Source organism: Monodon monoceros, unplaced genomic scaffold (assembly GCF_005190385.1).
Source record: "Monodon monoceros isolate NGI ecotype Baffin Bay Population unplaced genomic scaffold, NGI_Narwhal_1 Super_Scaffold_2, whole genome shotgun sequence".
NCBI lineage: Eukaryota > Metazoa > Chordata > Mammalia > Artiodactyla > Monodontidae > Monodon > Monodon monoceros.
In genome coordinates this window covers 72,149,355-72,176,122 of record NW_021703776.1, presented here as the reverse complement: position 1 = coordinate 72,176,122, position 26,768 = coordinate 72,149,355, and the positions used below count along the sequence as shown (strand labels likewise).

General features: G+C 39.5%; 1 protein-coding gene across 2 annotated transcripts in view; it reads right to left on the bottom strand.

Moving 5' to 3' along the window:
- Positions 1-215: 215 nt before the first annotated feature.
- Positions 216-26,768, bottom strand: part of CAV1 (caveolin 1) — a 33,838-nt gene continuing 7,285 nt past the window's right edge. For both annotated transcript variants that reach the window (XM_029233342.1, XM_029233343.1), the window contains exon 3: positions 216-2,437. In XM_029233342.1, coding sequence (XP_029089175.1) covers positions 2,096-2,437 — 342 coding nt within the window. In that variant the 3' untranslated portion in view covers positions 216-2,095. The remainder of the gene's footprint in view (positions 2,438-26,768) is intronic.

Sequence of the window (26,768 nt, the reverse complement as noted above, 5' to 3'; positions counted from 1 at the left end):
ACCTGAAGTAACTCATGAATGTTGATGGCCTTAGAAGAAAGAGCCCAACTAAATGTGGAAAATGTGGTCTTGAAAACTGGAAGACCACCACCCCCCAAAACATACTACAAATATGTACACACACCATGAATATGCTCATTACACACACACACACACACACACCACAGAAATCAACACATACAGAGCTGTTTTGAGGAAAAATAATAAAGCTGACAAACTGTTAAACATTTTTATTGTGCAGACTTATAACTTTACAGGACATGCAGGATAAAAAAGTGTAAAATATCAGTAAGCATATAAAATTTCAGCTATCTTTTGGACCAGCACTTGATTTGTACAAGGGACTAAGCATCTATATAGAACAGACATGTCTTGGGATACACAGTTTACAGATTGAATCACAAAGCAATTTTCCAAGTGATTTTCCTCATATAAAGATAAAAATATCTTTGCACTTAAAAATATTTCAGTATAGTACATTTTCAGTTATGTACACAGTTTAAAAGTAAAACTATGTCCATGCCAGTGTCTGTTTTAAATGCAAAAAACCTAAGTAGGTAACAGGTTGGCAATTAAAGTGTCAGGAAAACTGGAAGAGGCCAAAAAACAAACAAACAAACAAACAAAAAAAAAAAACAAGCAGAATTCCAACAGTTGTATGGAAATAAAAATAAAAGCATAACTGAAGGTTAAAAATAAAGTCCCCCTGGGAAGACTCTTAATATGAGCAGGAGGAATAAAAAGCTTTTTGATGTACCAGGCAGCTTTCTGTATGACTCAGGTTTACAGGTAAAATTCCTCAGTTTGAGTTCAGAAGAATTTGAATTTATTCCAGCAAAATTACCTCAATCTTTTATTACTGCCTCCTCCCCCATCTTCTCTCTGAGCAAAGTGATGCTTGGATTAGGTCCAAAGCTCCTGGCAGGGGGAGGGGCCATGTGTCACAGCATTACAGACAGTTGCAAGTGCTTTACTTTGAAGAGGTCACATTTGCAACAACTCTGACAGTCTCACACAATGGCCTCCATTTTATGAGCCCTTCCCCAGAGGCCCACTAATCAGCTGAAAAGGGAACACAATGTTCAGCCACTAAACCACCCCAGTGATGGATTAGTTTGGAGTCAGGAAAGCGTGATTATTCTTGAAAATAAACGAAGCTGAATAGACATGCTGACCTCATTCAGCTGGTGAGAGGCGGGGAAAGTTGGCTTCTACTCCTGCCAGCCCAGAGAGGGCTTGGCCCCATTTATCCACCTTAATTCGTTTAATGGGGCTGATGTGGACCATACTCGATATGGGTAAAGATGTTGTGTCATCAAGTGCAGACATGAACTTCATCTGATTCTGTATCTCAGAGTCAGAAACAAGTGTGAAGAACTAGGTAATGGATTTTTCTAATTTTGGTCTTCAGGGAGGCTGCTGACATAATGAAAGTTGATGAGGTGGACCCTATTTGAAAAGGAAAACCTGAAGAACAGGAAGGCACTTAGGTGTCACCATCTATATAACAAATATTCAGGCACAGAAAGTATCACAGGTTAAAATTTCAGGAGAGTAAGGCATTAGTCGGATCATGTGCAGATTATATTTTCTAACTTGATAAAGATCACTAGATTCCACTGGATCATTAAAGTGAATGGCAGCAATTCACTAACAGTTCAGAGGGAAGAGTTGGTTGAAAACTGCCCACATACCTGTACACTCAATGGCAATAGCCTGGAATTCTTCCCTTACCATAAAATGATCAACATTTTAGAACAGGCAGTTGAGGTTGTTAGTTCTTTTTTTTTTTCTTCTCCTCAGTTCTTCATATTTCTCACAAATTATCTTTCAACGATAGGCTCATATCTCAGCCAATAAAACAATGATCCAAATGTAAGGAAAATATTTTAAGTGGGTTTTAAAAATTCATACCACCCCAAAAATAGAAGACATAGCTCAGAAGAGACAAATAATAGTTATGAAAACTGAGTGATTTCTTTGCTCTGAACCAAGAAAATTCATTCATATATTGTTGCTAACAACTTGAAATTGGCACCAAGAAAATTAAAAGGGAAAAAAAGAATCGGATATACTTCTATCCTTGAAATGTCATTTATATTTCTTTCTGTGTGTTGATGTGGATATTGCTGAATATTTTGCCAATAGACTCAAATAGCGGGTCACAGAAGGCGTGGACGTAGATGGAATAGACACGGCTGATGCACTGAATCTCAATCAAGAAACTCTTAATGCACGGTACAACTGCCCAGATGTGCAGAAAAGAGAGAATGGCAAAATAAATGCCCCAGATGAGTGCCATTGGGATGCCAAAGAGGGCAGACAGCAAACGGTAAAACCAGTACTTCGTCACAGTGAAGGTGGTGAAGCTGGCCTTCCAGATGCCATCGAAACTGTGTGTCCCTTCTGGTTCTGCAATCACATCTTCAAAATCAATCTAAAAGGAAGAAGTGACAGAACATGAGCATGAAATAGAAGAAGAAAAGGAAAAAAAAACATTTCTGAGTATGCATAAATATATATTAGCTTTTATGTACAGATTCTGTGTAAGATGCTAAAAGGCACCCAGCAGCATAAGCCTCGCTTGGAATTTGTAGGAAATTCAGAGATTTGGGCCCCACAAAAATCCCTAGGAGTGGCATCAAGGAGATTTCCTAACATGTCCTCCAGGTGCTTCTTTGCTGTGTGAAAGGTTGAAAACTGCTGCTCTGAGGGAAACTAAATGGATATGATAAAATTCCTGCCTTCAAGTAAAACCCAGCAACATGGATAAGTATACATGGCACTCAATAAAATGTAAATGACATGACCTAAGTTAATTGACTCCAAGACAACTACACACACAATGTTAAAGGGTAGTTAGTTCATAACTGATTATCAACTCTTCAAACATTCAACTGGTAGAATATCTTCAGGAAATTAGATCATTGTGAGCTCTGAGGATTCAAGAAGTCTTCATGGGGTGGTGGGACCTGAGCAGGGATTGGAAAATGGGGTATGATTTGGAAAGGAAGGAAGAAGTGATCTTGAAAATGCAGTGAGCAAGGCCCCAGGAACAAGGAAGGATGATACAGTGAGTGTCACAGGCAGATAGACCTGTGTGGCCACGGCTGGAAAGATGGGTTGAGGCCAGATTCAATTTTATTTTATATACAGTGGGGGTCTATTGAAGATGTTGGAGAGGAGGAATACAGCCACAATCAATGCAGTCATTTATCAACATGAATTTGATATCAGTGTCCAGCCTGAGAAAAAAGGAAGAGACTCAAGGCAGAGAGATTCTTACTGTATCTCAAGTTTGAGATGGTAGGGCCAAAACTGGAATAGGCCATGAAAAAGAAAAAAGAAAAGAATAAGTAATGAATTTCAGGATGTTAAAGGAAGAATCCACAGGACTTAATTACTTCAAGGATAGGGAGAGAGAAAAGCCTAAGGTGAGCTTTGAGCTTCAGGTTTTCCTGCTAGAGAGAGCAGAGGTGACATTAAAAGCAAGAAGAAAATTAGGAAGGCAGCTAAGAAAATGTTGAGAGAACTTAATTTTTGAATTGAGCAAACAGTAAGGTTTTGAATAAGGACAGATGCAAACATCAGTGGTCCACACCTGTACTAGTCCCTTTTGGTGGCCACTAGGAAGTAATCAAATGAGTTTGCAGTCACATAGCACTTAACAGTTACCAAGTGCTTCTACATGCATTGTCTCCATGTGATCTGGGATTTCAAACCAATCTGGGAAGGTAGGTTGTCATTTTACAAAAGAAGATACTTAGGTTTAGAGAGGTGAAGGTGACTTCCTGAAGTCAAACACAAAGCAATGGTGGGGACAGAATGCAAACTTGGCCCCTTTCCCAAATAGCGTTCTCTCCCACAGTACGTGTTCACTTAAGCAATTAATTCCCAGGAGCTTTTATCCCTCTGGAAGGATTATATAGACTAAACTGAAACATAGGGTAAAAAAATTACCACCAAAAGAATAGGACAGAGCCAGCTTAACTGCTTGGTGGTGGCAGCAATATGAAGGGATCTAATGTAGTTTGAAATCCAAACAAGTTGACTGCTAGCAGCAATCCACCTAATCTCAGGATTAGGGAATTAGGACTTGGGTGACTCCATGGAGCCTCTCAGTGCCAAGGAGCCACTTTTGATTCAACACAACAAAACCTCTTTCGTAAAAAGTACATAATACTTACCAATAGTTAAGGTTTATTTTCTAGAACATTCTGTTTCTTGATCTGTTGTCCAATGTCCTAAGAATATGTAATATATAAAAATGGTATGTCCACAATTATCTAAATGAAGCTAAGTAAATTTATTGTTGTTCTAATGTTTTCTTTCTTCATTTAGATCTAGATTCAGAAGTAAACATTTACTTGTGTGTCTTCAAAGGCTGTTCTAAATATGTGGCAAGTCAGATCAGTCCTTTAATGAAGTTTCTGTGCAGTTTACTTGTCTACTGTGGGGTTTTGCTCAGATAATGCATTTTCCTAGAGCTGTTAAAAATAAAGCCCTGCTGTTTTCCTTCATTCAACTGAAAGGTACCCAAAGAATTTTATTTTTTAAAGATGACCTTATTTTGTAAGAGGATTTGGTGAAGTCAGAATGAATGTGCTAGAGCAGGTGTTCTTAATCTGAGTCAAAGGATGGGCAGTGTTGGTCCACGAATGCCCTGAAGTGGGTGCATACATTTTGAGTGTACAATAGAAAAGGGTCCATTGCCTTTTCTTAGAAAATAGTCTATTACCAAAGAAGGCTGGTAAGCATTTTATGGGAACAGTGGATTCCTATCTCTTTACAGAACAGAATTTAAGCACGTCTGCCTAGAGATTCTTTTCCAAGGGAATGGATAGTTGCTAACATTTGTTGATTGGCTATCATGATCAAACACTGTTCTCATTTAACTTACAGCAACTCTGTAATTTATTATTCCCATTTCATAGAAAAATGTAAGGTTTAATAAGTTGTCCAGGTAAATAAGAGGTGGATTTGAATTTCTAATCTTGTTTGAAAGATACCGACTCTTTCTTCAATACCACATTGCTTAAAAAAATATTTTTCAAATTTTCTCTAAGACGATTATAGTATTTCATAATTAAATGGTACATTAACAAAAAAGAGTTTACTGAATTTAACCCTTTGGTAACTGTAAGAATTCCCACAGTGTGGTCTCTGAGGAGCGTGTTACGATGAGGTCATACACATATATACACAATTGGTCCTTAGTGAAGATCTATGAACATATGCATGTGTGTAAGATTTCTCAATGATAAGTTAATTTTTCTAAACATAAATGCTTTTTTCAATGAATATTTTGGAAATTCTTAAGCTTTATTTTAACTTGCTTTGATTATTTCAAAGCAAGTTTAGTGTTTTTTAATGCTTTCCAGAAACTGCAGTGAGCATGATTTATTTATCCTCAAATAGCCAAGTAAATTTAGAGCAGGTCTCCAGGGGTGGACAGCAACATGACAAAACTAACATGTTATATAAATATATTCAGTTAGTTGCTGCTTTAGTCTTAAAAACTTTAAGTGGCTTAAAATAATATTAAAAGTAGAACCAATTAGATGCAGCTGAGAAAAAAAAGGCAGGTTAAGGAAACACAATGAAGCCAGAAATAATGTTTCGTTTCTCTCCACCTCCATTTCTGCAGCAGTAGTAGTAATAGGTTTTTGTGAGGAGAACATGAGAAAATTTATGCAAAGTGCTTAGCATGGGGATAGAGCATTGCAATACAGTAAATGCTTAATAAACGGCATTAAAAAAGTACTTGCTCTGGGTGACTAAGCTTTTTAATTGCAATAAGAGAAACTATCAGCTGCAAAGTATATGGTGGCTGTGAATTCAAACCTCATCAATGCTTCAAAAGAGCTAACTTCCATCTGTAATCATCTTTAACACAACCCTCTGAGATGCGTGCTCTTATTCTCATTTTACATATGAGGCTACTGTGGGAGGTTAAGAAATTACCCAAGGACACAAGGATGATAAGTGGCAAAACTGGAACTTGTCCCACCCCAAGTTTGACCTTTTTTTGCTTATGTATCCCTAGGACTATAAGCTCTTCCAGTGGGCTTATTCGCTTAATTTTCACCCATATAGATATGCTTTCTAAAACATTCACATTTTGATTATTAAAGGAATTACTCTTGTTAATGTTTCCATTTTAAGTTAGGACATCTAGTAACTACGATGTTTTGCATTTTTGGTACTGATTGAATTTCCATGGCCCTGAACATTATGTTCTCACAGTCCTGGGCACCTAGCTAAGGACTCTCTCTAAATGGCAGATAAGGAAACTGAGGCACGATTTAAATGGGCCAGACATTCTCAAGGTCCCAAGTGAATCAGTGGAAACGCTGAAATTAAAACTGTAACTTCCTGATTCCCAGGCCTAGGTCCAGCCCTGCCCTCCACATAATTTCCCTAGGAACTTACATCTCTCTCCCCAGGTCCCTTCTCTGCCTACCCCATTCATATCTCTAGGTCTCCTGTAAGTCTCTCACTGTCTTCTAAGACATAGACTTGAAATGTATCTCTGTGTGAGGTTAGGAGAAGTGTCCTTTTCTCAACGCTAATACAGACATTTCTGTACATTTATCTAGGGTGAAGAAAACTGGAGGGAATATTTTGAAAAATATCTTCATTGTACATTTTGATATGTATTCATAATGCACTGAACCCAACAAAGTTCTGTTAGTAATCAGTCATTCCATCTAAAGGTAGTTCACAATTCCATCAGTCAAAGCATAGTTGCTTTAGCAGATTCATAGGTATTTAAAGCTGAAGGAATCCTTAAAGAAAAGGAGTCCCATTTGAGATAGAGAAATCGATGGCAAAGCTGTCAGATGACTGGATCAAGAATACTTTCCCACTTAATGGCAGGCTCAGGATTGGAATTCAGACTTAGAAACTCTCCTAGGCTCTTCCACAGCTGTCTGCTGTCACCATACATCCTCAATCATCTGGATGCTACATTCTGTAGTCAATGTAAAAGGCAGCTAGGCTTGTATGTGAATTTGAACGTCACTGAATGAATGATGATGCCTGTTTCTGACAATCCCCAGTGTGCTCATTGTTCACATGCATCATTGGTTTGATTTATCCCTTATCAAAGCTGTCACTCTGGCGTGTCGTTCCCTCAGGGACATGCTCCTCTTATCCCTCTATAGGAGGGCAGGTCTTGCTCAGAGCAGAACTTTATCTGCTCACCTAGATTTGGAGCAGAACAGCAGTTAGAGATTTGCTTTTAAACAAACACAAAAACCAAGACAAGCAGGTGCCATTTAGTTTCTTAGAATGGGATGCCTCAGATGAGGTTGAACAGCTTCTCCAAGAACTGATTTTCTGTTCTGTAATCTATGGAACAGGTTGCGCCTCTGGCCCGAATCATTATGCAGACTGCAAGATCAAAGGCATAAATATGCTTCAGTGATATTTCTGTGTCTTAATAGATGCTTTATAAGGAGTCAACAGTTTATATAACTAGATTTTTATAAATGACATTAAATACTTTTGTGCAACATTGACTTATGATGCTATAATTTTGGAAACATAAGTTAAAAATCTATCAGCAGATGTTCAAGAAAAGCAATCTGTCTCATTGTGTTTTAATAATAGCTGGCTAATACAGTAAGTCTCAGAAGATTTCATCTTGTTAAATGTATGCAATGGAAATATTTAAAAAACATTTTATATGTACACAGGATTAAAAAACCATGGGGTCATTTTTTGTCTCAAAATTTGGACATTTTATTTATGAATAAGGAATTTTCAAGGAAACTTTAAGTATATTTGAGATTTAACAAGCAATGATGCTTGCCTTGTCTGTTTCTGTGGGAAAATATCTTTTTAGACTTTTGTCAAAATTGTGAAAAAATCACAAAATTGTGATTGTATTGGATATATGGAGCACATAAATAATAACAAACAAGATGCTTACAGAAGATGTGTGTTGCCTGCTCTAAATCCACAGTCCCACTTCTCTGCCAAGTGAATCTTCGTTTATTCAGGTCTTGGAAATAATTCTTTTATCTCAGAGTTAAGTTATAGTTGGTTATAGACTTGCCAGGGTAATCTTAGTCTCCTTGGTGAATGGTCAGTTTAGAGTAGACATGTGACCCAATTCTGGCCAATGAGATCTAAGTAGAAGTCTGCTGGGCAAGACTTCCAGGAAAGCTTTATCTTCCTTATGAAAAGAAACAGAGGTATATGGTGTGGCCCTTTGCCCCTTTCATCCTACTTAGAAAATGATGTATTGCCTTAGTGTAGAGAAGTCATCTTGTGACCATGAGGTGACATGTATAATTAAAAGACCAAGAGAATAGAAGATGCTGCTTTTGCTATTACCAAACTACTGAAACAATGCCAGTAGCTGTCTGCCTCTAGACTTCTCCTTATGCTCTTATTTTTAAGCCACAGCTCTTCAGATTTTCTATTACCTATAGCAGAGAGCATTCTTAAGTGATATAGTAACTAACACTCTTTCCTATTGGTTGGCATAGTAGGTGTACAGCTCCTCATATAGAAACCTGAGTTCAATTAATAACCTCAAAATATCTTTTCAACACTACTAGACTCTACCCCCAGAATGTACTCCTTGACCTGTATCAGAAGAGTTTGTTTTACATTAACATTTAGTTTTAGCAAAGTGTAAGTAGGATGATAAATTGACTATGAAAAAGCAAATTCATGTATTCTGTGATAGCATCTAAGATGACTCCCAGTGATCCCCCCTCCCCCACTTCTTAGTATTCATGCTTTGTGTAACACCCTCCCCTTTAGTGTGGGCTGGATTTATTGATTTGCTTCTAAATAGTAAAATGTGGCAAAAGTGATGGGGTGGTCACTTCCAAGATTAGGTTACAAAAGACCATGGCATCATCTTGCTTCCTTTCTTGCTCTCTTGCTTGCTTGCTCTGCTGGAAGCCAGCTGCCATGTTGTGAGCGGCCCTATGGAGAGGTCTGTGTGGAAGTTAACTGAGGGAGAACTCTAGCCAACAGCCACTGAAAAACTGAGTCCTCAATCCAGCAGCCTGGGAGGAACTGAATCCTACCATTGGCCATGCGAGTGAGCTTGGAAATGGGTCTTCTCCTAGTCGGGCTTTGAGATGACTCCAGCCCTGTCCCCTGGACTGCAGCCTGTGAGAGGCCCTGAACCAGAACTACTCAGCTAAGTCACACTTGGATTTCTGACACTGTTAGATGGTAAATATTTGTTGTTCTAAGCTACTAAATTTGGGGGTCATTGGTTATGTGGCTAGAGATGACTAAAACAAACCATCTTTATTTTGATGATCATGTTTTATTTTCTATTACATTGCTCTTTTTTCTGTTAGATAATTTTTAAGCTTATAGAAAAATGTATATAATGAATGTACATAAATATCCTAGAATTTGGTCCTGGAGCAAAGTCTAGAATTATATGAGAAGGAAATGCAGCATTTTCAACTTTCTACAATTCATATCAAACTGAATATTAGAAAAGTTTTAGGCAATTGATAGTGCTATCAGCGCATATCCATAAAGTGCTTGGCTTTCTACCCAGATATGCACCAAGGACTAAGAGCCAGCTCCACCTAGAAGACGCATCACTGAATCTTGACTTCTGAATATAATGTCTTGAATGCACCAGCACAGGGGTAGTGTTGCAAAAGAATCAACTGGAGGGAGGATGCTTGTTAAAATGCAGATGCTCAGGCCCATTTCAGACTCAGATCACACCCTCTGGGTTGGGGCCTGGGGAATCTTATGCAAATGATTCCTAGCGAATGACACATCCATTTGGATTTAGTGACAACTTCTTTTTGTTGCCGATACTCTTTCCCCTCCATGCCTGGAAGCCCTAGTCTGCTTCCTGCTTCTTTCTGGAAACTCCTCATGTGCTGGCTGGCATCTGGAAGTTGATGGATAATGAATGAATGGAAATTCTCTTGAAAAGCTATTCCTAATTTAAACCTATAAATATTTATTATTGGACAAGGATGAATGACTACTATTTATTATGAAAAACACAAAAACTGGCAATAGAAATCCTGATTTATTTTTCATGACTCTAAACCCAGTATAAACAAATGCATGTTTTAAAAATCAAATACGTACTTCTAAAATCCTAACACATGAACCAAACCCACACATACAGAAGGAGGGTTGAGACTAATTTCAAACTCCCCTCAGTGTTCTCTCACATATTTCCAACATGTTGAACAGCCTTTGAAGTCAGTGGGATAAATGTTGTCCATGAGTGTGTGGGTGTAGAGAGGGCTGAGAACCAGCACAATTAAATGTTACCAGAACACAGGAACTTTGCTCTAATGCCTATGTGTTTTCTCAGGGGCAAAGGCAAAATACCCATTTGTTTACTGGGCTGAACTAGCACCACTGTAGGAAAAAAGCTGCAGTGTTCTTGCAGCCCCGATTGAAAAGAGGAGGCCTGGACTGTATCCTTAATGCTTATGATTGCTTGGATTTCCAGAGGATCCACACACGGTCCTAGGAAAAATGTAAACCTGGGGTGGGAACATTGAAGTGTTCTTGGGCTGCTTTGGGGTAGCAGGTGCTAGGCAACTTCACCTTGTGGGAGAGCACAGGATTGCCTGAAGGGAGAGGGCTGCATTACTAACCAGGGTTTCAAGCTGAAAGAGGACAGAAAGGTGGGTATATACCTACCTCTGAGTGAGAGAAGAGGGCTGGGTGTAGAAAGAGGGGTGCAGAGGGGACCTGCAGTCCCTGGCCTGGGCCTCCAGCTGGGACCCTTGAGTGTCTCTCTTTGGATTGACCTCCCTGTTGTTGCTTCTCAGACATTACAGAGACCTCAGAATAATGATATTTTATACATATAGTGTCCTATTTCACTCATCTGCTTCTCTTCACAAACTTGTGAAATTCTAGGTTATCTTCATAACAAGAAAGGAAAATAGTCTTTTATTTCCCCAATAAGGAAAGGTCACTTAACTAATAAATGAATGGACCAAACCAGGACCTGGGGTAGGTCTGTATCTGTTGTACCCATCTTGGTATCCTCCACAATTCCTAGTAGTACTATGCACACATTAATTAGCAAATATTCCTTCAATATGTATAATATTTTAAAGGAGCTATAAATGTCCACTGAAAGAATGTAGGCATACATTAACTATCATATTATCTACTATGAATTCTTTTCCAATTTCACAAGTGCACTTTTATTTATCGATATTTTTGGTATCCCATTTTATTAAAAGAGATGTTCTTTTCACCATAGCTCTATAATACCACAATCTGATCAAAATGAAGTGTAGGGTTGGTTATCATTTAAGTTACTTGAACGGCATGGAAAGCCTACAGAGGAGGGGGCAATTCAAACTCAGAAGTCTTCAGCTTTAAGGAAGAATGATTTAGAAAATATTGATTAAAGCATGTTGTTGCTTTGTTGGGTTTTGCCTCAATGATCTGAATAACTACAGTTGTGTAGATCTGGCCCCAAAACAGGGGGCACGCACTGGAGTATGTTGAGGAGGGGAAGCAGGGGTAGAAGCAGAAGTAGCAGCCCAGCTCTTCGGGGGATCAGTAGAGCACACCAGTGGGGGAGAGATAGAGTGAGGAGAGTGAATTTGTTCTTTGGTGTCTCTAGTCTCCACTTTTCCTCATGTTTTCCTGTGTGTGTGTGTGTGTGTGTGTGTGTGTGTGTGTGTGTGTGTGTGTTTCCCCAGTGCAGGAGGCCTACATTGTAATTTGTACTTTAGAATGAATTTAGGTGACTATGTTCTTTTTCCTGGCAGGGGTATAGGGGGATGCACAGAGCAAGGCAGAGCATCATCTCCAACTGTCCTTTATTGTGTCATTAATGGACTTAGGGCATGAGTGTGGCGGATATATTCTGAGGCAGGAGAGTTGTACAGAGGTTTTGGAAAAGCAATGACATACATTATAGAGTACTATATGCCTTAATTGGTTCATCACATCCTGTATGTGAGGACCTTCAAGGCAGGTGTTATTTCCCCCATTTTACAGACCAGGAACCTCAGTCTCAGGGAGGTTGTAATCAGTGACTGAACCAAACGCAGGACTTAGGTCTCTTGGATCCTCCATCACACAACTCTCTTTAACCCCACACCAGTCCTTATTCTGCTTATGAAGCCCTGCTCAATCAGAGTCACGTAGGAATTTCTGAATCCACGTGCTCTGGTTGCTCTCCCTTGCCTGCAACCATGCTTCCCATCCAAACTAACAGAAAATGCTGCCCTGACTCAGTATAACCATTTCTACCAAGACAGGGCATGTGAATCCAAGCCAGAGGATGTGGCTGGCCTCCTTCTGCTGTCAAACCTCCATGCTCAGCATTACCCTCACTCTCCAGCAACCAAGCTCTTCTCTGGTCAGGACCCCCTGAGTCATTGACCATTGGTTACGAGGGTCCCCATTGCCTTGTCACCTCTCTGTGGCTTTTTCTGGTTTACCATAACATTGTACCTTTCCCTATTCCATTCCTGTAGGGCCAGTGGTTCTCAAACATTAGTCCACTCATTTCTTTGTTAAAATGCAGATTTCTGGGCACTGAGATTCTGAATCGGTTGTGTCTGAGAGTAGGGTCCTGGTGTCTGTACCTCCTCCCTCATTTTGATGCAAGTGGTTATAGGTAAGACACTTTGAGAAAGAAAAAAAAAAACTGTCTTAGGCTGTCTTAGCTCTTTGCTAGGTGAAAGCATCTGAAAAATCTAACACTCAGACCTGAGTGGGCATGATATTAAGTTAGTTACTGTGTTGCTCTCTACTGTTGAAAGGCAATATGGTACCCTGCTTGATAGCATGAGGGCTGCTTTGAATCTCAGCTTTGCTAAGCTACTAAATCTCCCTGTGCCTTAGTTTCTTATCTGTAAATTGTGGGTATAATGGTATATACTTCATAAGATTATTCTGTGTATTAAATGACTTAACTTATGCAAGATATTTGGGACAGTGCCAGGGGCAATGGTCAATACTACATCAGGAGCTTCTGGCCCAGGCACCCAAACCAGGAGAAGTGGGGAAGTGTCAGGGATTTCGGTAGCAGTGTTGGGAGGATGGAGGAGCTATCTTGGAACAGGAGAACCTCTTGGCATTCCTGGAACCATTTTGTGCAGGTGGGTGCTTATTTTCCATTCTGCCATTAAGCAAATAAGAAGGATTAGCTCATCTCTTGCATGTGCGTTAGCCTTCTGGAGTTTATTGTAAACATGAGGCATACATGCCCTGGGGGAGAAGATGCTCCAGCTGACTGAGTGACTGGATGTGTCTGAAAGTGGCAGCAACACCAAGCAGACAAGACTCTCTTTGCTTTAGATTAATTCCTTTTTGCCTTATTCTTCCTTTCCTTTTGCCTTTCACCTGAAGGCAACCACCAGGTTTTTCCATCTTTTGCTCTTCTTGGGAGAATAAATGATCCTTGGGTTTGTATTACACTTTGAAAATTTAAGTTAAATTTCCCTGCTCTGATAACAAAAATATACACTCCTAGTTTACATCCTGTTATGCATTGAATTGTGTTCCTCTCAAAAAGATACGATGAAGTCCTAATCCCCAGTACCTCAGAATGTGACCTTATTTGGAGACAGGGTCTTGTAGATATAATTAGGATGAGGTCACACTGGTGTAGAAGTGGGCTCCCCATCTGAGATGGCTGGTATCCTTATAAGTATACGGTAATGTGAAGACACAAGGAGAAGGCCATATGATTGATTTGAGTTATGCAGCTGTAACCCAAGGAATGTCAAAGATTGCCAGAAAACCAGAAGCTAGGGAGAGACAAGGATGGATTCCCCTGCAGGTTTCAGAGGGAGCATGGCCCTGCTGACCTTTTGATTGTGGACATCCAGACTCCAGAACCATGAGACTGTAAATTTCTATTGCTTTAAGCCACCTAGTTTGTGATACTTTTTAAGGTATCCCTTGGAAACGAATATACATCCTTTTGAAATTGCTAAAAACTGTCCTTGATGATGAGATGATTTGGGGATTCCAGAGCATTTTCATACCTCCTTGAGTATGCTGTGCACTCTTTCTTCTGGGGATCCCAGTCAGGAACCTAAAACCACATTTGGTGTACCTGAGACCAATTGGCTGTGAGCCTTCTTCAGGAATCTGGAACTATCTCTCCTGTCCACATGGCCTCACATTTTCATTATTACAAAAAGCACCTAGTTTCAAGTGGCTTGGTACAAAGCAGGCTACATATCTTTTGATTCTTTTTTTTTTTTAATCTTCAGGCTTCTGGTATTGATTTGGTGGCACTTGTTGATGTTGAGTGTTACCAAACAAGTGACATGGAACAGTTCACAGTGTAAAAATAGGCCAAGCAAGGGCCAGTGATAGGAGCACTGAGACTAGAGCATTGAACTTGAACAGGGAGGAGCCATACCTTGGGGGCGCTTATGTTTGTCATCCTTGAGGAGAAATAACTGCAGCCCTTCAAAGTGTTGGAAGCTTACTTCTCAAATAGAAAGTCCTGTATTGTTTAATGCATGGAAATCTTATTTTATCCAAACATGCAATGATAAGGATTCATCCAGAGGGCTCACTTTCTCACAAAATTCTGTGTTTACACTTGGGAGTCTGTTATTCTTTAAACTTCTGGGCATGTCATGGGAAAAATATGAATGATCACTGCACTAAAGAAAATAAAAGCTCTTTCCATTCTATCAAAGACATAAGAGACGGAAATGTCTTCACTGTTTTCAAGCTACCCATTGGTTCACATAGACATTTGTTTGAACCAGAGCTTTTTAAACACTCTTAACTTTTTTTCAGTTTCTACAACTCACTTCCTGATGGCAGAGGTTGTTTCCTACCATTCACTTAAGTCAACCTAGTGTTACTAATAGTTTTCGTCATACCTCACTGCTTGAATATTTTTCCCTCCAGTGCTTTAAGTCTGTTTATTAAACAAATAGAAAATTAATGAAATAAATCTCTGTAGGTTTGAACATTGCTTGGCTAGTGAGGAAAAGGATTTACACTAGGGTCCTTGTAAGGTCTAAGCAAGGATAATCACTGCCCATCATGTGGCTCCCAAGACACAGCTACCAAGCTCTACCACAGGGTTACTCCATCTGGGCACTTGTTGGCATTTTGGGCCAGATAATTCCTTGTTGTTAGGGTGAGGGTGCTGTCCTGGGAACTCAACATCTCTGTCATCTACCTACCAGATGCCAGTAGCACCTCCTAAATTTTGACAACTAAAAATGTCTCCAGACATTGCCAAGTGTCCCCTGGGAGGGGGAGCAAAAAATAATCCCTGGTTGCAAACTGGTGCTCTAGAAAATCAGAATACAATTTGCTGAGACAGAACCTGAACTTTAGAAACATTTATAGCCTAGAATGCATGCATATTTATTGCAGGCACTTTTGGTTTACAGTACTGTGGCCTTGTGAGTTCATTCATTCCTTCATTCAGTAGTTATGAAATACCTACTTTTTGAGGATGGAATAAATGAACCAAGCAAACAGAGCCAGGATAGGGTCTATGAGCTGGCTACGGGTGTCACTGAAAAGGGGACAGTGCCAATAAAATAGACATGGCCTCTGGCTGCTCAAGCTTACTTTTAGGGTAATAGAGGAAGTCACTTTCTTGCCCCTCCCCAAATCACTAACCTCTTGAATTTAGACCAGACCATTTTTTTCATCCCGCCTACCCCACACCCCACACTTATTTAATGGTTTGATTTTGTATGTGTGTGAGATTATTTCTGCTACTAGACTGTAAGCTCCCTGGAATCTAGTAGATACTAAATTAATATTTGTTGAATAAATTAGTGAATGCTTCCATTTATTAAGTTATAGTTCTCTCTTTCTCCTATTTACAAGAGCACAAACACGATAAAATCTCCTTTAGGAAAGAAAGTTCTGAATGTGTTATTATCTGGCCAGAGGCTAGTGATTGCATTTATTGATTGCATTCTATTATTCTAACCCAGTCATAGTAATTTTGGTAAAAGAATGATCAAAAGGTGAGTAATGACAGGGAAGACAGATCTATTCGGTTTTTGTTTATCATGAAATTTGGGTTCATACCTACAGATTTAGGTTTAGATTTAAACCGATAGCTTAGCTTAGGGAGCTGATGAGCTCCCTGAGAATGTTCAGGGGGTCTGGAATTCAAACAACTTCATTTTTACTTTCAGATTCATACAGCTGGGGTGCTAAATGATGGGATTAAAATCACCTAGGGTCCTAAATTCTGAACTTTATATGGGTCAGAGAGAAACAGACTCTTTATAGCTGGGTAATGGGAAAATATGATTCAAAGTAATAGTGCTTCCGTCCTGTAGTTCTTAGTCATCTGATCCTATTGCTCACAGATGGGCTGTTAAAAGAACTTCAGAAATGTGGCCATATATGAACTAGGTAAATTTGATAACTGTTGGCACTCAGAAAGTCTGAGCATTTTCTATTTAGCTAGACCTTTTTAAGACCATTGCTCTAACTAAAGTTGCAAATAATTATGCGCTTCTTTGTTATGTGAACTAAGAGAAATTGGCTGGTTACAAAAAATAAAAAAACAAAAATTACTGAAAGTTTGTAACCAACTTTGGAACTGATTTTCTGATCCATCTTTGAACACAAACAGCCAGTTTGGAGGCAAGGGCAGTAAAAGGAAAGACTGCAGAGTTCTGAGCCCAAATGAGAAGGGGAAATGAACTCCAGCTCTTGATCTTCTTCAGGACCAAATATTTATTCGCAGTGTATTTGCATTCAGCATGCCATCTGTTGATAGCTCAGTATTTCAAAGATGATTTAGTTAAGTCCCACAGCCTTAATATTAAGAGTAAGAATGACAATTGGTAAAATCTAGGAAGAAGGTAATAAAAATAGTATTGATGAGGGGGTCCTCCACCGTTATCTCTGCATGGACTTTTATGCACGTTTACAGCGTTCCACACTTTTATGAATACTGGTTAACTGGAATCACAGAATTTTAGAAATAAAAGTGACTTAGCGATCTTCTAGTTCAACTGATTGATTGTTAGATGAATAAACTGCTGTCCAAAGGGTCCAAGTGACTTTTCCGAGGCCCAAGGTAACACTTGAGGTCAGTGTCCAAGAGAGATCTGGAATTCAGGTTTCATCTGAGGCTCAGTTTCCCCATCTGCTCTGAGGAGTGATTGGCATCAGTAAAGCACTTCTCAGTGACTTCTCTCTTCTCTGTGCCAGGCCCTGGAGAAGTGTGGGACACCTGCCATCCCTAGGTCCAGTGAAGCTTCCTGTGGCCTCTGCACCATTAGGAGAAAAACCAGTGCATGTTGTCAGCTCCATTCCTAGTATGCCTGAACCATGAACCCAAGTGAAAAAGAGGGATAGGGATGATGTTCTGACACTCTAACCTGCTGATCTTCCTCTTGGGGAGAATAGAAAGAATGAGCAAAGGAAAGGGAAAAACACCAGGACTGAATTACATAAGTGACATGAGATTTATCCCACATACAAAGTCTATCTTATGTAGTTGCTATAGCAGAGTTCCAGAAAGCACTTTTTTTTGTAATAGGAATTTGAGTGATAAATATCATATTCTAATAAAAATTCTAAGGACTGCAGGATGAGGACCTAGAGAAGTAATAATTTCCCCACTGTAGCCCTTACAGTCCTGAAAATTTTGTCATGATACACAGTTTTATTATTAAGAAATTCTGCGAGTCGAAACCAGACTCAATTCCAGCTGTACATTAGCATCACCTGGGGAGCTTTCCAAAGAGAAAAGAATACATAGGCCTGGGCCCCATCCTAGACCAATTCAGTCAGAATTTCTAGGGATGGAGCGTGTACAACAGTATTTTTAATTGTTCTCCAGATGATTTGTAGCTAGGGTAAAGGACCACTGGTCTAAAGTCACAAAACAGCCACCCTTTGCAGAAGGCACACTCTCTCATGAGTTTAAATCACAATAGGGATTTATACAAGCTGCAAAATTGTGTGACTATGCAGTGTGTAGGAGGGAGTGGATGGGCAGGCTTGCCATAAAGATAATGTTTCATACTGACCTTTTGGTACATACAATGCATGCATTTTGTAGTATTCTACTTTCAGATGTTTACTACTTGCATTCTCAACCACTGTTAACACAATGCCACATCAATTCCTCTTTGCCCCCAAACAAACCAGGTATCCTGCAGGAATAGAGGAAAGTGTTCATACATATGCTTGTGCTTAATTATGAGACTGTGTCAGTATTCTTATACACCAAATTGTAGCTGTAGAGGTAGAAGGATTTGAGAAGCTACATAGACAAGTAAGTAATTTAACACACTACTCTTACAGAACAACCTCTTGTGACACATTCCTGGGATTAACTGCTCTTATTACTTGGAATTTCTTCTCCCATGTAACCTAACTTTTCTTTTTTTTTCAACTAACCGCTTCCTCCTTTTTCCTTGTCCTGAATGGTGATTGTGTCTGAGCAGTATTTTCCTTGTTAAGTCTCATAAGAACCTAGCAGTAACTAAAGGCAGTTGTCATTTTATGTTCACTTTCAACTCTTCTAACAAACTGCCAGACAAAACAGTCCCTCCCCAGCCCTACCTGGGTGTTTCTCTTCATCTCTTATCTCCTTCCTTTTGCTCTTCCCTAGGATCTTTCCAGCATCTCTACCTCCTCATAAGATCAAAACAGATCCTATATTTAATAAGTCTGACCAATAGCAAATAAAGTAGAGAATCTTGTCTGTGACATTTTTGTTTTTTTGGATTACATTTTCCTTTTGATTCCATTCATTGTGCTTCCTTTAAAATATCATTAAATTATTGAGATGTTTAATGTTCAGACACAATTGATAGACTTAGTTTTGGTCCCCTATTGCTTAAGGGGTATGGAGCATGATGGATTCATTTAAGGGTGTGTTTACAATAGTGATTCTCACCCAGGAGATCTTGGTCCCTTAGGGGCTGTGGAATTATTACAAAGGGTTTCCATATCCGTTGTGTTTACCAAGCATCTTGATTTTCCACATCACAAGTTCCCACAGAAATGACAACCCTCTCCTGATATTTTCTTATTTTTCATATATTTACCTATTTGTTTCCCACTTAATAGCTATACGTTTTATTCCTAGTCTTTTAACATTATCTTACTTTGTATTGGTTTTTATCTTATTTTTATGGGCTATTTGTAATTTGCCAAAAATCACTTTGATGTTATTTTTTATATATGTTAATAAGGTCATTGTAATTGGTGTCATTTGTAAGTTGAGAGTCCTCTTTAACTTGTTCATTCCAGTCATCGATAAAGCATTAAATGTGCTACGACTGTGGTCTTGGCTGTATATTAGATATCAGTCACACCTAAAATTCACATTACACATCATCACCCTTTTTTAATGGCAACTTTCTAGTCCTACCTATGCTTAACCGAATAATGACCCTGATTTCCTATACTTAGCTTATTGATGAGAAAACTATTTGGGGTCAAATTGACACATCTTACTCTTATCATTATTATAGTAAATCAACCTCCTATCACGGGAAATGATAGAAAGAAGCATATCTGGAAAAGGAGCTAACATTCATTTCACTTGGCCCAGACATCAATAATGAAACAAATGATGTCTGACCCCCTTCTAGAAACATTTAAGTGTTTTGCTTGTTTTTTGTTTTTTTTCTTCTGAGAAGAGATCTGAGATCTCTGACAGACCACCTATGAGGTACAAAGAAACTTCTATGCTTTTGAAATAGTGGATACCACATCCCAGCTAGTAAAATCTCAGATCTCTGTGTACTTAATATCTAGAAGTAATAAAGCGAAAGAGAAGGAAGAAGAGGCTTGGGTTGCTCAAAGCTGTTGTCTCCTTTAGGCTTTGAGAAAGGTTTTAGATTTTTCTTCAGAACTGTCTCCGGACCTAGTCATTTCTCTGATGTTTGCATTTGTCCAAAGGTATATGGGGAGTCTGACAGGGAGTCCTTCTACCCCTCTCTTGGCAGGGGAGCTCTCATGTGGCCTGAGACCCAACTCTCAGCCTTCATACTTCTGGCCCCAGGGGGCAGTGCCAAGCAGCAGCAATGGCATCTTTTGGCATTCTAGGAATCTCCTGCCCTGCCTGCGAGATACTTAGGAGATGAGCCTTATTCTGCAGGCCCTGGGAAGTCATCCAGGTGCCTCAGCCTGCTTATTGGAAGGCTCAGGAGAGATGTATCTATGTCCTCTTCAAACTGGAAATTAAAAAATTCTAAATAATAAATTTATATACATATTAGAGCAGGTTGTCTCTTTACCTTAGTAAACAGAGTGAATGTTTTTGGATTTCTTTCTTAATTATTTGGATATGTATTTCCTTATAAGGCTTTAAATGTGGCAGCTGCAGAGAAAAGGAGCAAAGGAATACACTCAATGACATAATCCTACTGTCTTTTAGCTCACTGAAGACATTCAATTACTTAAAAAAGAAATTTCAGATTCTTTTCAGCAGATTCAATTTGGCATCCATTTTCTTTCTTTCTTTTTTTTTTTTTTACTAAAGTACATGCATATTTTTCTTTAATTGGTCTTTTTGCATGTCCACTTTTCCTCTAGACATGAAGTTTTGTTTTGTTTTGTTTTTTTAACATTTTTATGGGAGTATAATTGCTTTACAATGGTGTGTTAGTTTCTGCTTTATAACAAAGTGAATCAGTTATACATATACATATATCCCCATATCTCCTCCCTCTTGCGTCTCCCTCCCTCCCACCCTCCCTATCCCACCCTTCTAGCTGGTCACAAAGCACCGAGCTGATCTCCCTGTGCTATGCGACTGCTTCCCACTAGCTATCTATTTTACATTTGGTAGTGTATATATGTCCATATATACACTACCACTCTCTCACTTTGTCCCAGCTTACCCTTCCCCCTCCCCGTGTCCTCAAGTCCATTCTCTAGTAGGTCTGCGTCTTTATTCCCATCTTGCCCCTAGGTTCTTCATGGCCATTTTTTTTTTTTTAGATTCCATATATATGTGTTAGCATACAGTATTTGTTTTTCTCTTTCTGACTTACTTTGCTCTGTATGACAGACTCTAGGTCCATCCACCTCACTACAAATAACTCAATTTCGTTTATTTTTATGGCTGAGCAATACTCCATTGTATATATGGAGTATATCATATATATACTTCTTTATCATAATAAAGAAGTATATATACTTCTTTATCAGTTCATCTGTCGATGGGCACTTAGGTTGCTTCCATGTCCTGGCTATTGTAAATAGAGCTGCAGCGAACATTGTGGTACATGACTCTTTTTGAATTATGGTTTTCTCTGAGTATATGCCCAGTAGTTAGATTGCTGGATCATATGGTAATTCTATTTTTAGTTTTTTAAGGAACCTCCATACTGTTCTCCATAGTGGCTGTATCAATTTACATTCCCACCAACAGTGCAAGAGGGTTCCCTTTTCTCCACACCCTCTCCAGCATTTGTTGTTTGTAGATTTTTTGTTGATGTTGGCATCCATTTTCTGACAGCAGACTCCGTGTGGGGCCCTGGGTGGGCACTGGGCAGCCACAGTCCTGGGGCCACCAGGGGCCACTGTTCTGTCCTGAAGGACTTGCATATGATGTGGGAAGAGAAGAGGGGAGAGAGGCATGGTGATAGAGAAGCAGAATGCTTAAAGGGCTTTGATACACGCTAAAATAGAAACAAAAACAGAGTGTGGTGGGAACCAAGAAAAGAGATGACCAGTTCTGATGAGGGCAGTCAGGGAAGGCTGACAGACGCCCAGATATCTGAGGTGAGCCTTGGTGGATGGCTGTGGTTCTGTCAGGCAGGCTCTGGTGCACAAGGATGCATGGCAGGTTCCACGCATACTGCAGAGTAAGTGCTTCCTAAATATTTGCTGAATGGCCTTTCTAGGGAGCACCCATCTGAGAATGACTCTCATTCCTACCTTTATAACTAGAATAATAGGCTTACCCAAAATATTTTGGTGAACTCGTGGTTATTAACCATTTTAGACAAACAATTTCTCTCCCTACTAAAAAGCCTGACACTTAAGAACAAGTGAGAAAGAGGGCTCTGTTGACCTAACCAAAATAACTGGCAATGAAATCCAATGAATGCAGTTGCATTTCCTTGACACGTTTTGGTATGCCCACTTCCAGCTATATATTATTATTACTAATATAGAAAAAAAACAGTGAGCCATGATTGATGGAACATTTTAATTGTTCTTCTGAGAGATTAATGGTACGTTGTAAAAATGCACTGTTCCTTACTTCTGGTATTTGTTTTTGAGAACAAATATGTAGTTATTAGGGAGGAAGTCTCATAGAAACTACTTTCAGGATTAAATAGGCATTTCTCCCACTAGCATAAAACTAGGATTTTTCTCAATTGTTTCCTATTTTTACAATGTATTGCTGTAATGGCACGAATATCTGTAGAAACTGGACAGAAAAATTGAGAACCTTAAATGAAGCTATTAGATGCAAAGTGCCTGTCAGGACCTGCTTCATTTTCTCACACCTAGCCCTCCCTGCACATCTAGGCAGGGTCAGCTGCAGCCCAGGAGCTGTGGCCAACCTGGGCAGTCAGCATGCTTTAAAGACTCAGGTAATTCAACACAAGCCAGCGTTGCAGCTTGTCTGGTCCTGAGTGTGTGTTCCACTTCTAATCACTGGGACACATCCCCACTTTGTACCCCACTTCTGTCTTTGGGATTTGACCCTCCCTGCCTTGTTGGGAGCTCACCCAGCTTGCATATTTCTTGAGGTGTGTGGGGTTTTATCTTGGTCTTTACGTTGGTCCTTCCTCCTCCTTTCCCAACTCACCTACCAGGATCTAAAGTCTGACCTTAGAACTGTAGGCCTGTCACTCCCCAAACAGACCATGTCTGGAATCCCCCTGCCAAATGCTGCTCAGCCACTCTGAGAACACAGTCATGTCTTTCCTCACTATGGAGACACCACTGTCTGCTTGGATCATGATCTATTACAGAGAGGCACTGGAGCACAGTGGTTAAGAACCCTGGTCCTGGGGTCTAACTGTCTGGGTTCAAATTCTGAGTGTACCATTTCCTACCTATGAAATCCTGAGCAAATGGTCAGGTCTGAATCTCCTTATCTGCCAGATGAATATAACTGAAAATGATAGCATCTCCTCAAAGGGCCGTTGGAGGAGTAAGTAAAATAATCTGTGCCAGCAAGCTAGCCTGTAGAAAGTGCTGGAGGAAGCCTTCCATGTCCTGTTTCACTCCTACCTGCACATTTGGCATCCCTTGGTTTGCCCCGTTGCACTGAAGTTAGCCCTTTCTGTTAGCAGATGTCATATCTCATCAGGTCACTTCCTGGCCTAAAAACACCTCTGTGGGTTGCTGTGGCCTACACAGGGACAGGTGCTTTGGCTGGGCACAGAAGGTCATGCGGATCTGGCTCCTGCTTGTGTCCCTTGCTCTGGCTACACTGACCTGCCACTGGTGCCCAGAACATGTTAGGTGCCCTCAGGTCTCTGTACCTTTGCTCCTGCTGTTCCCTCTGCTGGCATCCCTTTCCTGCCACACATGCCTGGTGCTCAGCCTTGGAGATTGTTGAGAACTCTCTGCTTTGTGTCCAACTATAGCGCATCCCTAAGTTACAGTGACCTCACTCAGATTTGTTTATATATTTGCTTTCCTGATAAACTCTTCAGGGCGGGAGCTGAGAGTTAATACTCAATCAATGCCTGAACCTGATCGTGTCATCAGACATGACAGCACCGTGCAAAGCAATGGATGTGGGGGGCTCCTGGAGTTGGCACGTGCAAAGCCCAGTCCAGCACAGGGTGGGTGGCAGGGCAGGGAGAAGGGGCCTTGTTGTCCTTTCTTTGTCTTTGCTTCTTTTCCTCCCAGTTTCCTACTTTCTCACTACTTGGGTTCAGAAATCAGAATCTTTCTCAGTTCTTCATTATAAATGAGAAACCGTAATTGTGTTTGATGCCTACATCAGTGAGATGACCCGGTGTAATCTCAGGATGCATTTTATCTTTTTACATAGAATCTATCAATGTCCATTTGTATTATAATGTCCTTGCTGGGCTCAAGAAAGGTTTAAATACTGAATGCACCTTTTAAAATTTTCACTTTTAAATTGCTATGAAATAATATATTAAGCACATACATACACCATCAAAACTTATTTAAGCCTTCTCAAAATTAAAAATGCCTGCTTCTTAATTACCTAAATAACTAACAGTGGCTAAAGGGAAGCTCAGTTGTGTCTTTAGGAATATGTACTTCCCCTGCTATGAAATAATGACCAAAAAGAGACATCTTCTCAAGGTTTAATAAAGAAAACAAAATGTATTTTATATCTAAAACATCAGCATAGGAGAGGCAGGAAATATGTATTCTGTGCAGGTGTAAATCTGTTCTACCAATTAAATTCCCTTGGTAGTTGCTCAGTACATGGATCATGCAGATTTCCTTTAAGACAAAATTAAAAGCACTTCCCCACTCTAAACAATGGCTCATGTGAAAGCATGCCATTTTATGTTTCCTGGACTAACTGAAAAAAATTAAAACTATTTTAAACATTTTAATCTTTGATTGAGTAGTTGACAAAGTATGTGATGGAAGGATGTCAGTTTCATTAACCCTGTGTTGCAGGGAAAGAAACTAAGGTCTGAGGGTAGAGTAGATTGGCACTTAAGAGCAATTCCTCCAAATTATAGTACAGCTTGGTGGCCAATGAAGGATAGGAGAGAGGTGACACTGGAGACTGGAGAGGAAAGAAAAGCATGACATTCTTAAATGGAAATTTTGCCCATTTTGCTAAAAAAATAGTGCAAGTAGGGACTTCCAATGTATTTCAGGTACAGGAATCAGTGACAGGTCATTGCCAATTCATTCATGACCATATAATTTTTCTTCCAAACTGGGACAATTCTGAGAATGAAAGGGGCATTATTAATAATTAATTATAATTAATAATTAAAAATAATTGTTATTCAGGATAGCTATTGACCATTATTAACTTGCCTGCATGGGACAACCTAGAACATATGGCCACCCCACCCCTAGGTCACTCTGAGGCTCTAAGCTTGCAGTTGGCTGTAAGCCCAAGTGGCCTCAAGGGATGGAGGACCACTGAGCAAGGCTGACTTGGGAACCCTCTATGGTATTTCAGAACTCCTTGGCAGAGTTTAAACTGGCCTAACCTTCAAGTGTTCTTCTGGCAGGAGGAACATCTAGAATTACATAGTGTGACTGAACTGTTCTCTTAGGGTAGAACCATTCAAGTGTATATCTTTAAGCCAGCCTTGGGTACAATAATTTCTAAACCTGACTTCACAATCTAGGGAGCTTAGAGGCCCTAGGTTAGGCCCCATCCCTAGATACTCTAGTTTAGTAACTATGTAGTGGGCCTAGGCATCTGTATTTTTTAAAATTCCTGTGATGATTCTGATGCCCAGCTGAATATGAGAGCCCTCTTGGGTTTGTAAAGAGGATATGAGGTTTTAAAATGGTTGAAAATTTTAAATTTTCAATAGGATGATTAAAAGTCAAGCAACAATATGGGAAGGGAGAATATTAGAGAAGAACTGAAATATTTTCTATAAGTTAATTATAATTTTTATAGGACCCAAACAGGGGCAAATTGTTTAAAAAATATATGTTCCTTTGGTGTTTTCCTAAATAAAAGTGGTACATTGGACTCTAAAAAATATATATATATATATTACATATTTTTTATATATATATATATTATAAATATATGTTCCTTATTTTCCCCTAGCCTTACTTACTGGCCTAGGAACAATTCGAGGCATTATAGATGAGGCATGTTTTAAACTATGCCCTAAAGATTTTAAGATTTTACCATACAGTAGAATTTGGTAAAGGAATTTCAGCAAAAGTTTTCAAAGGAAACTGCAATGAAGAGAGACAAGGAAGATAGTCATTAACTCTTTGTGGGCAGTGCTCATATCTATCTTTGTTCCATATTGTAGTGCATGGCACATAATAGATATATAGTAATCATTTATTGAAAGGTGAATGGGTTTGGGAGGGGAACGCTATTATATGAGAATGACTCTCATTCTTTTCTTTATAGTTAGAGAAATTGAAGCATAGAAACGTAAAATAGCTTGCTCAAAATACTTTTAAGGCTGGTGTTTATTAGCTTTGATTAGTTAAACAAGTTTGCTTTTTGCTTATGAGCTCCACTCTCAGGGACTGCTGAGGAAGAGAAATCTGTTGCCCTGACATCCTTCCCCATCCTTCCTTGGTGTCCCACACTAATGGGACTAGACACTTTCTAGTTTGGCCCTTAGGTTGAAACCAAAACTGATCTGATTACTATGTGCATGCCTTTTCTTGATTTTTAAAGAAACAGAATTTTGTGTCTATATATTTAAGAATCGTTAACATTCAAGTTTTAAAAAAGAAAGTTAACAAAAGTCACAAAAATTTCTTTTCTTGGCACAGTACTCTTTCTACTCTGTCCAGGTGCCTCTGAGCACCTGTGGTTAAGCATATTTCTAGGGGCTAAGGGCTACCTTTTTAGAAAACTTCTTTTAACAGAAGTATAGCATGCAAATCTTTTTCTCCAGGGCCTTAGTGTATAGTAACTTAGATAGTATACATAGGGTCCAGAGAGTGGAAGACGAGTGTGTGTTTCTTGGCCTAAACCATCTTTGTATGAAAATAGCAGCCCTACCCTTTTCCCGCTGCAAATCTGGCCAGGAGGATCATGAAAGGGCCCAGGAGCCCATAGCCCAGTGCACACAGCCCTATTCTTCTAGGGATCAGCTCACTCTGGATATTTCATCATAGAGAACAAAAACTTATGGTTAAAAGTAGGGCAAACTAAAAAGCAGTTTAAT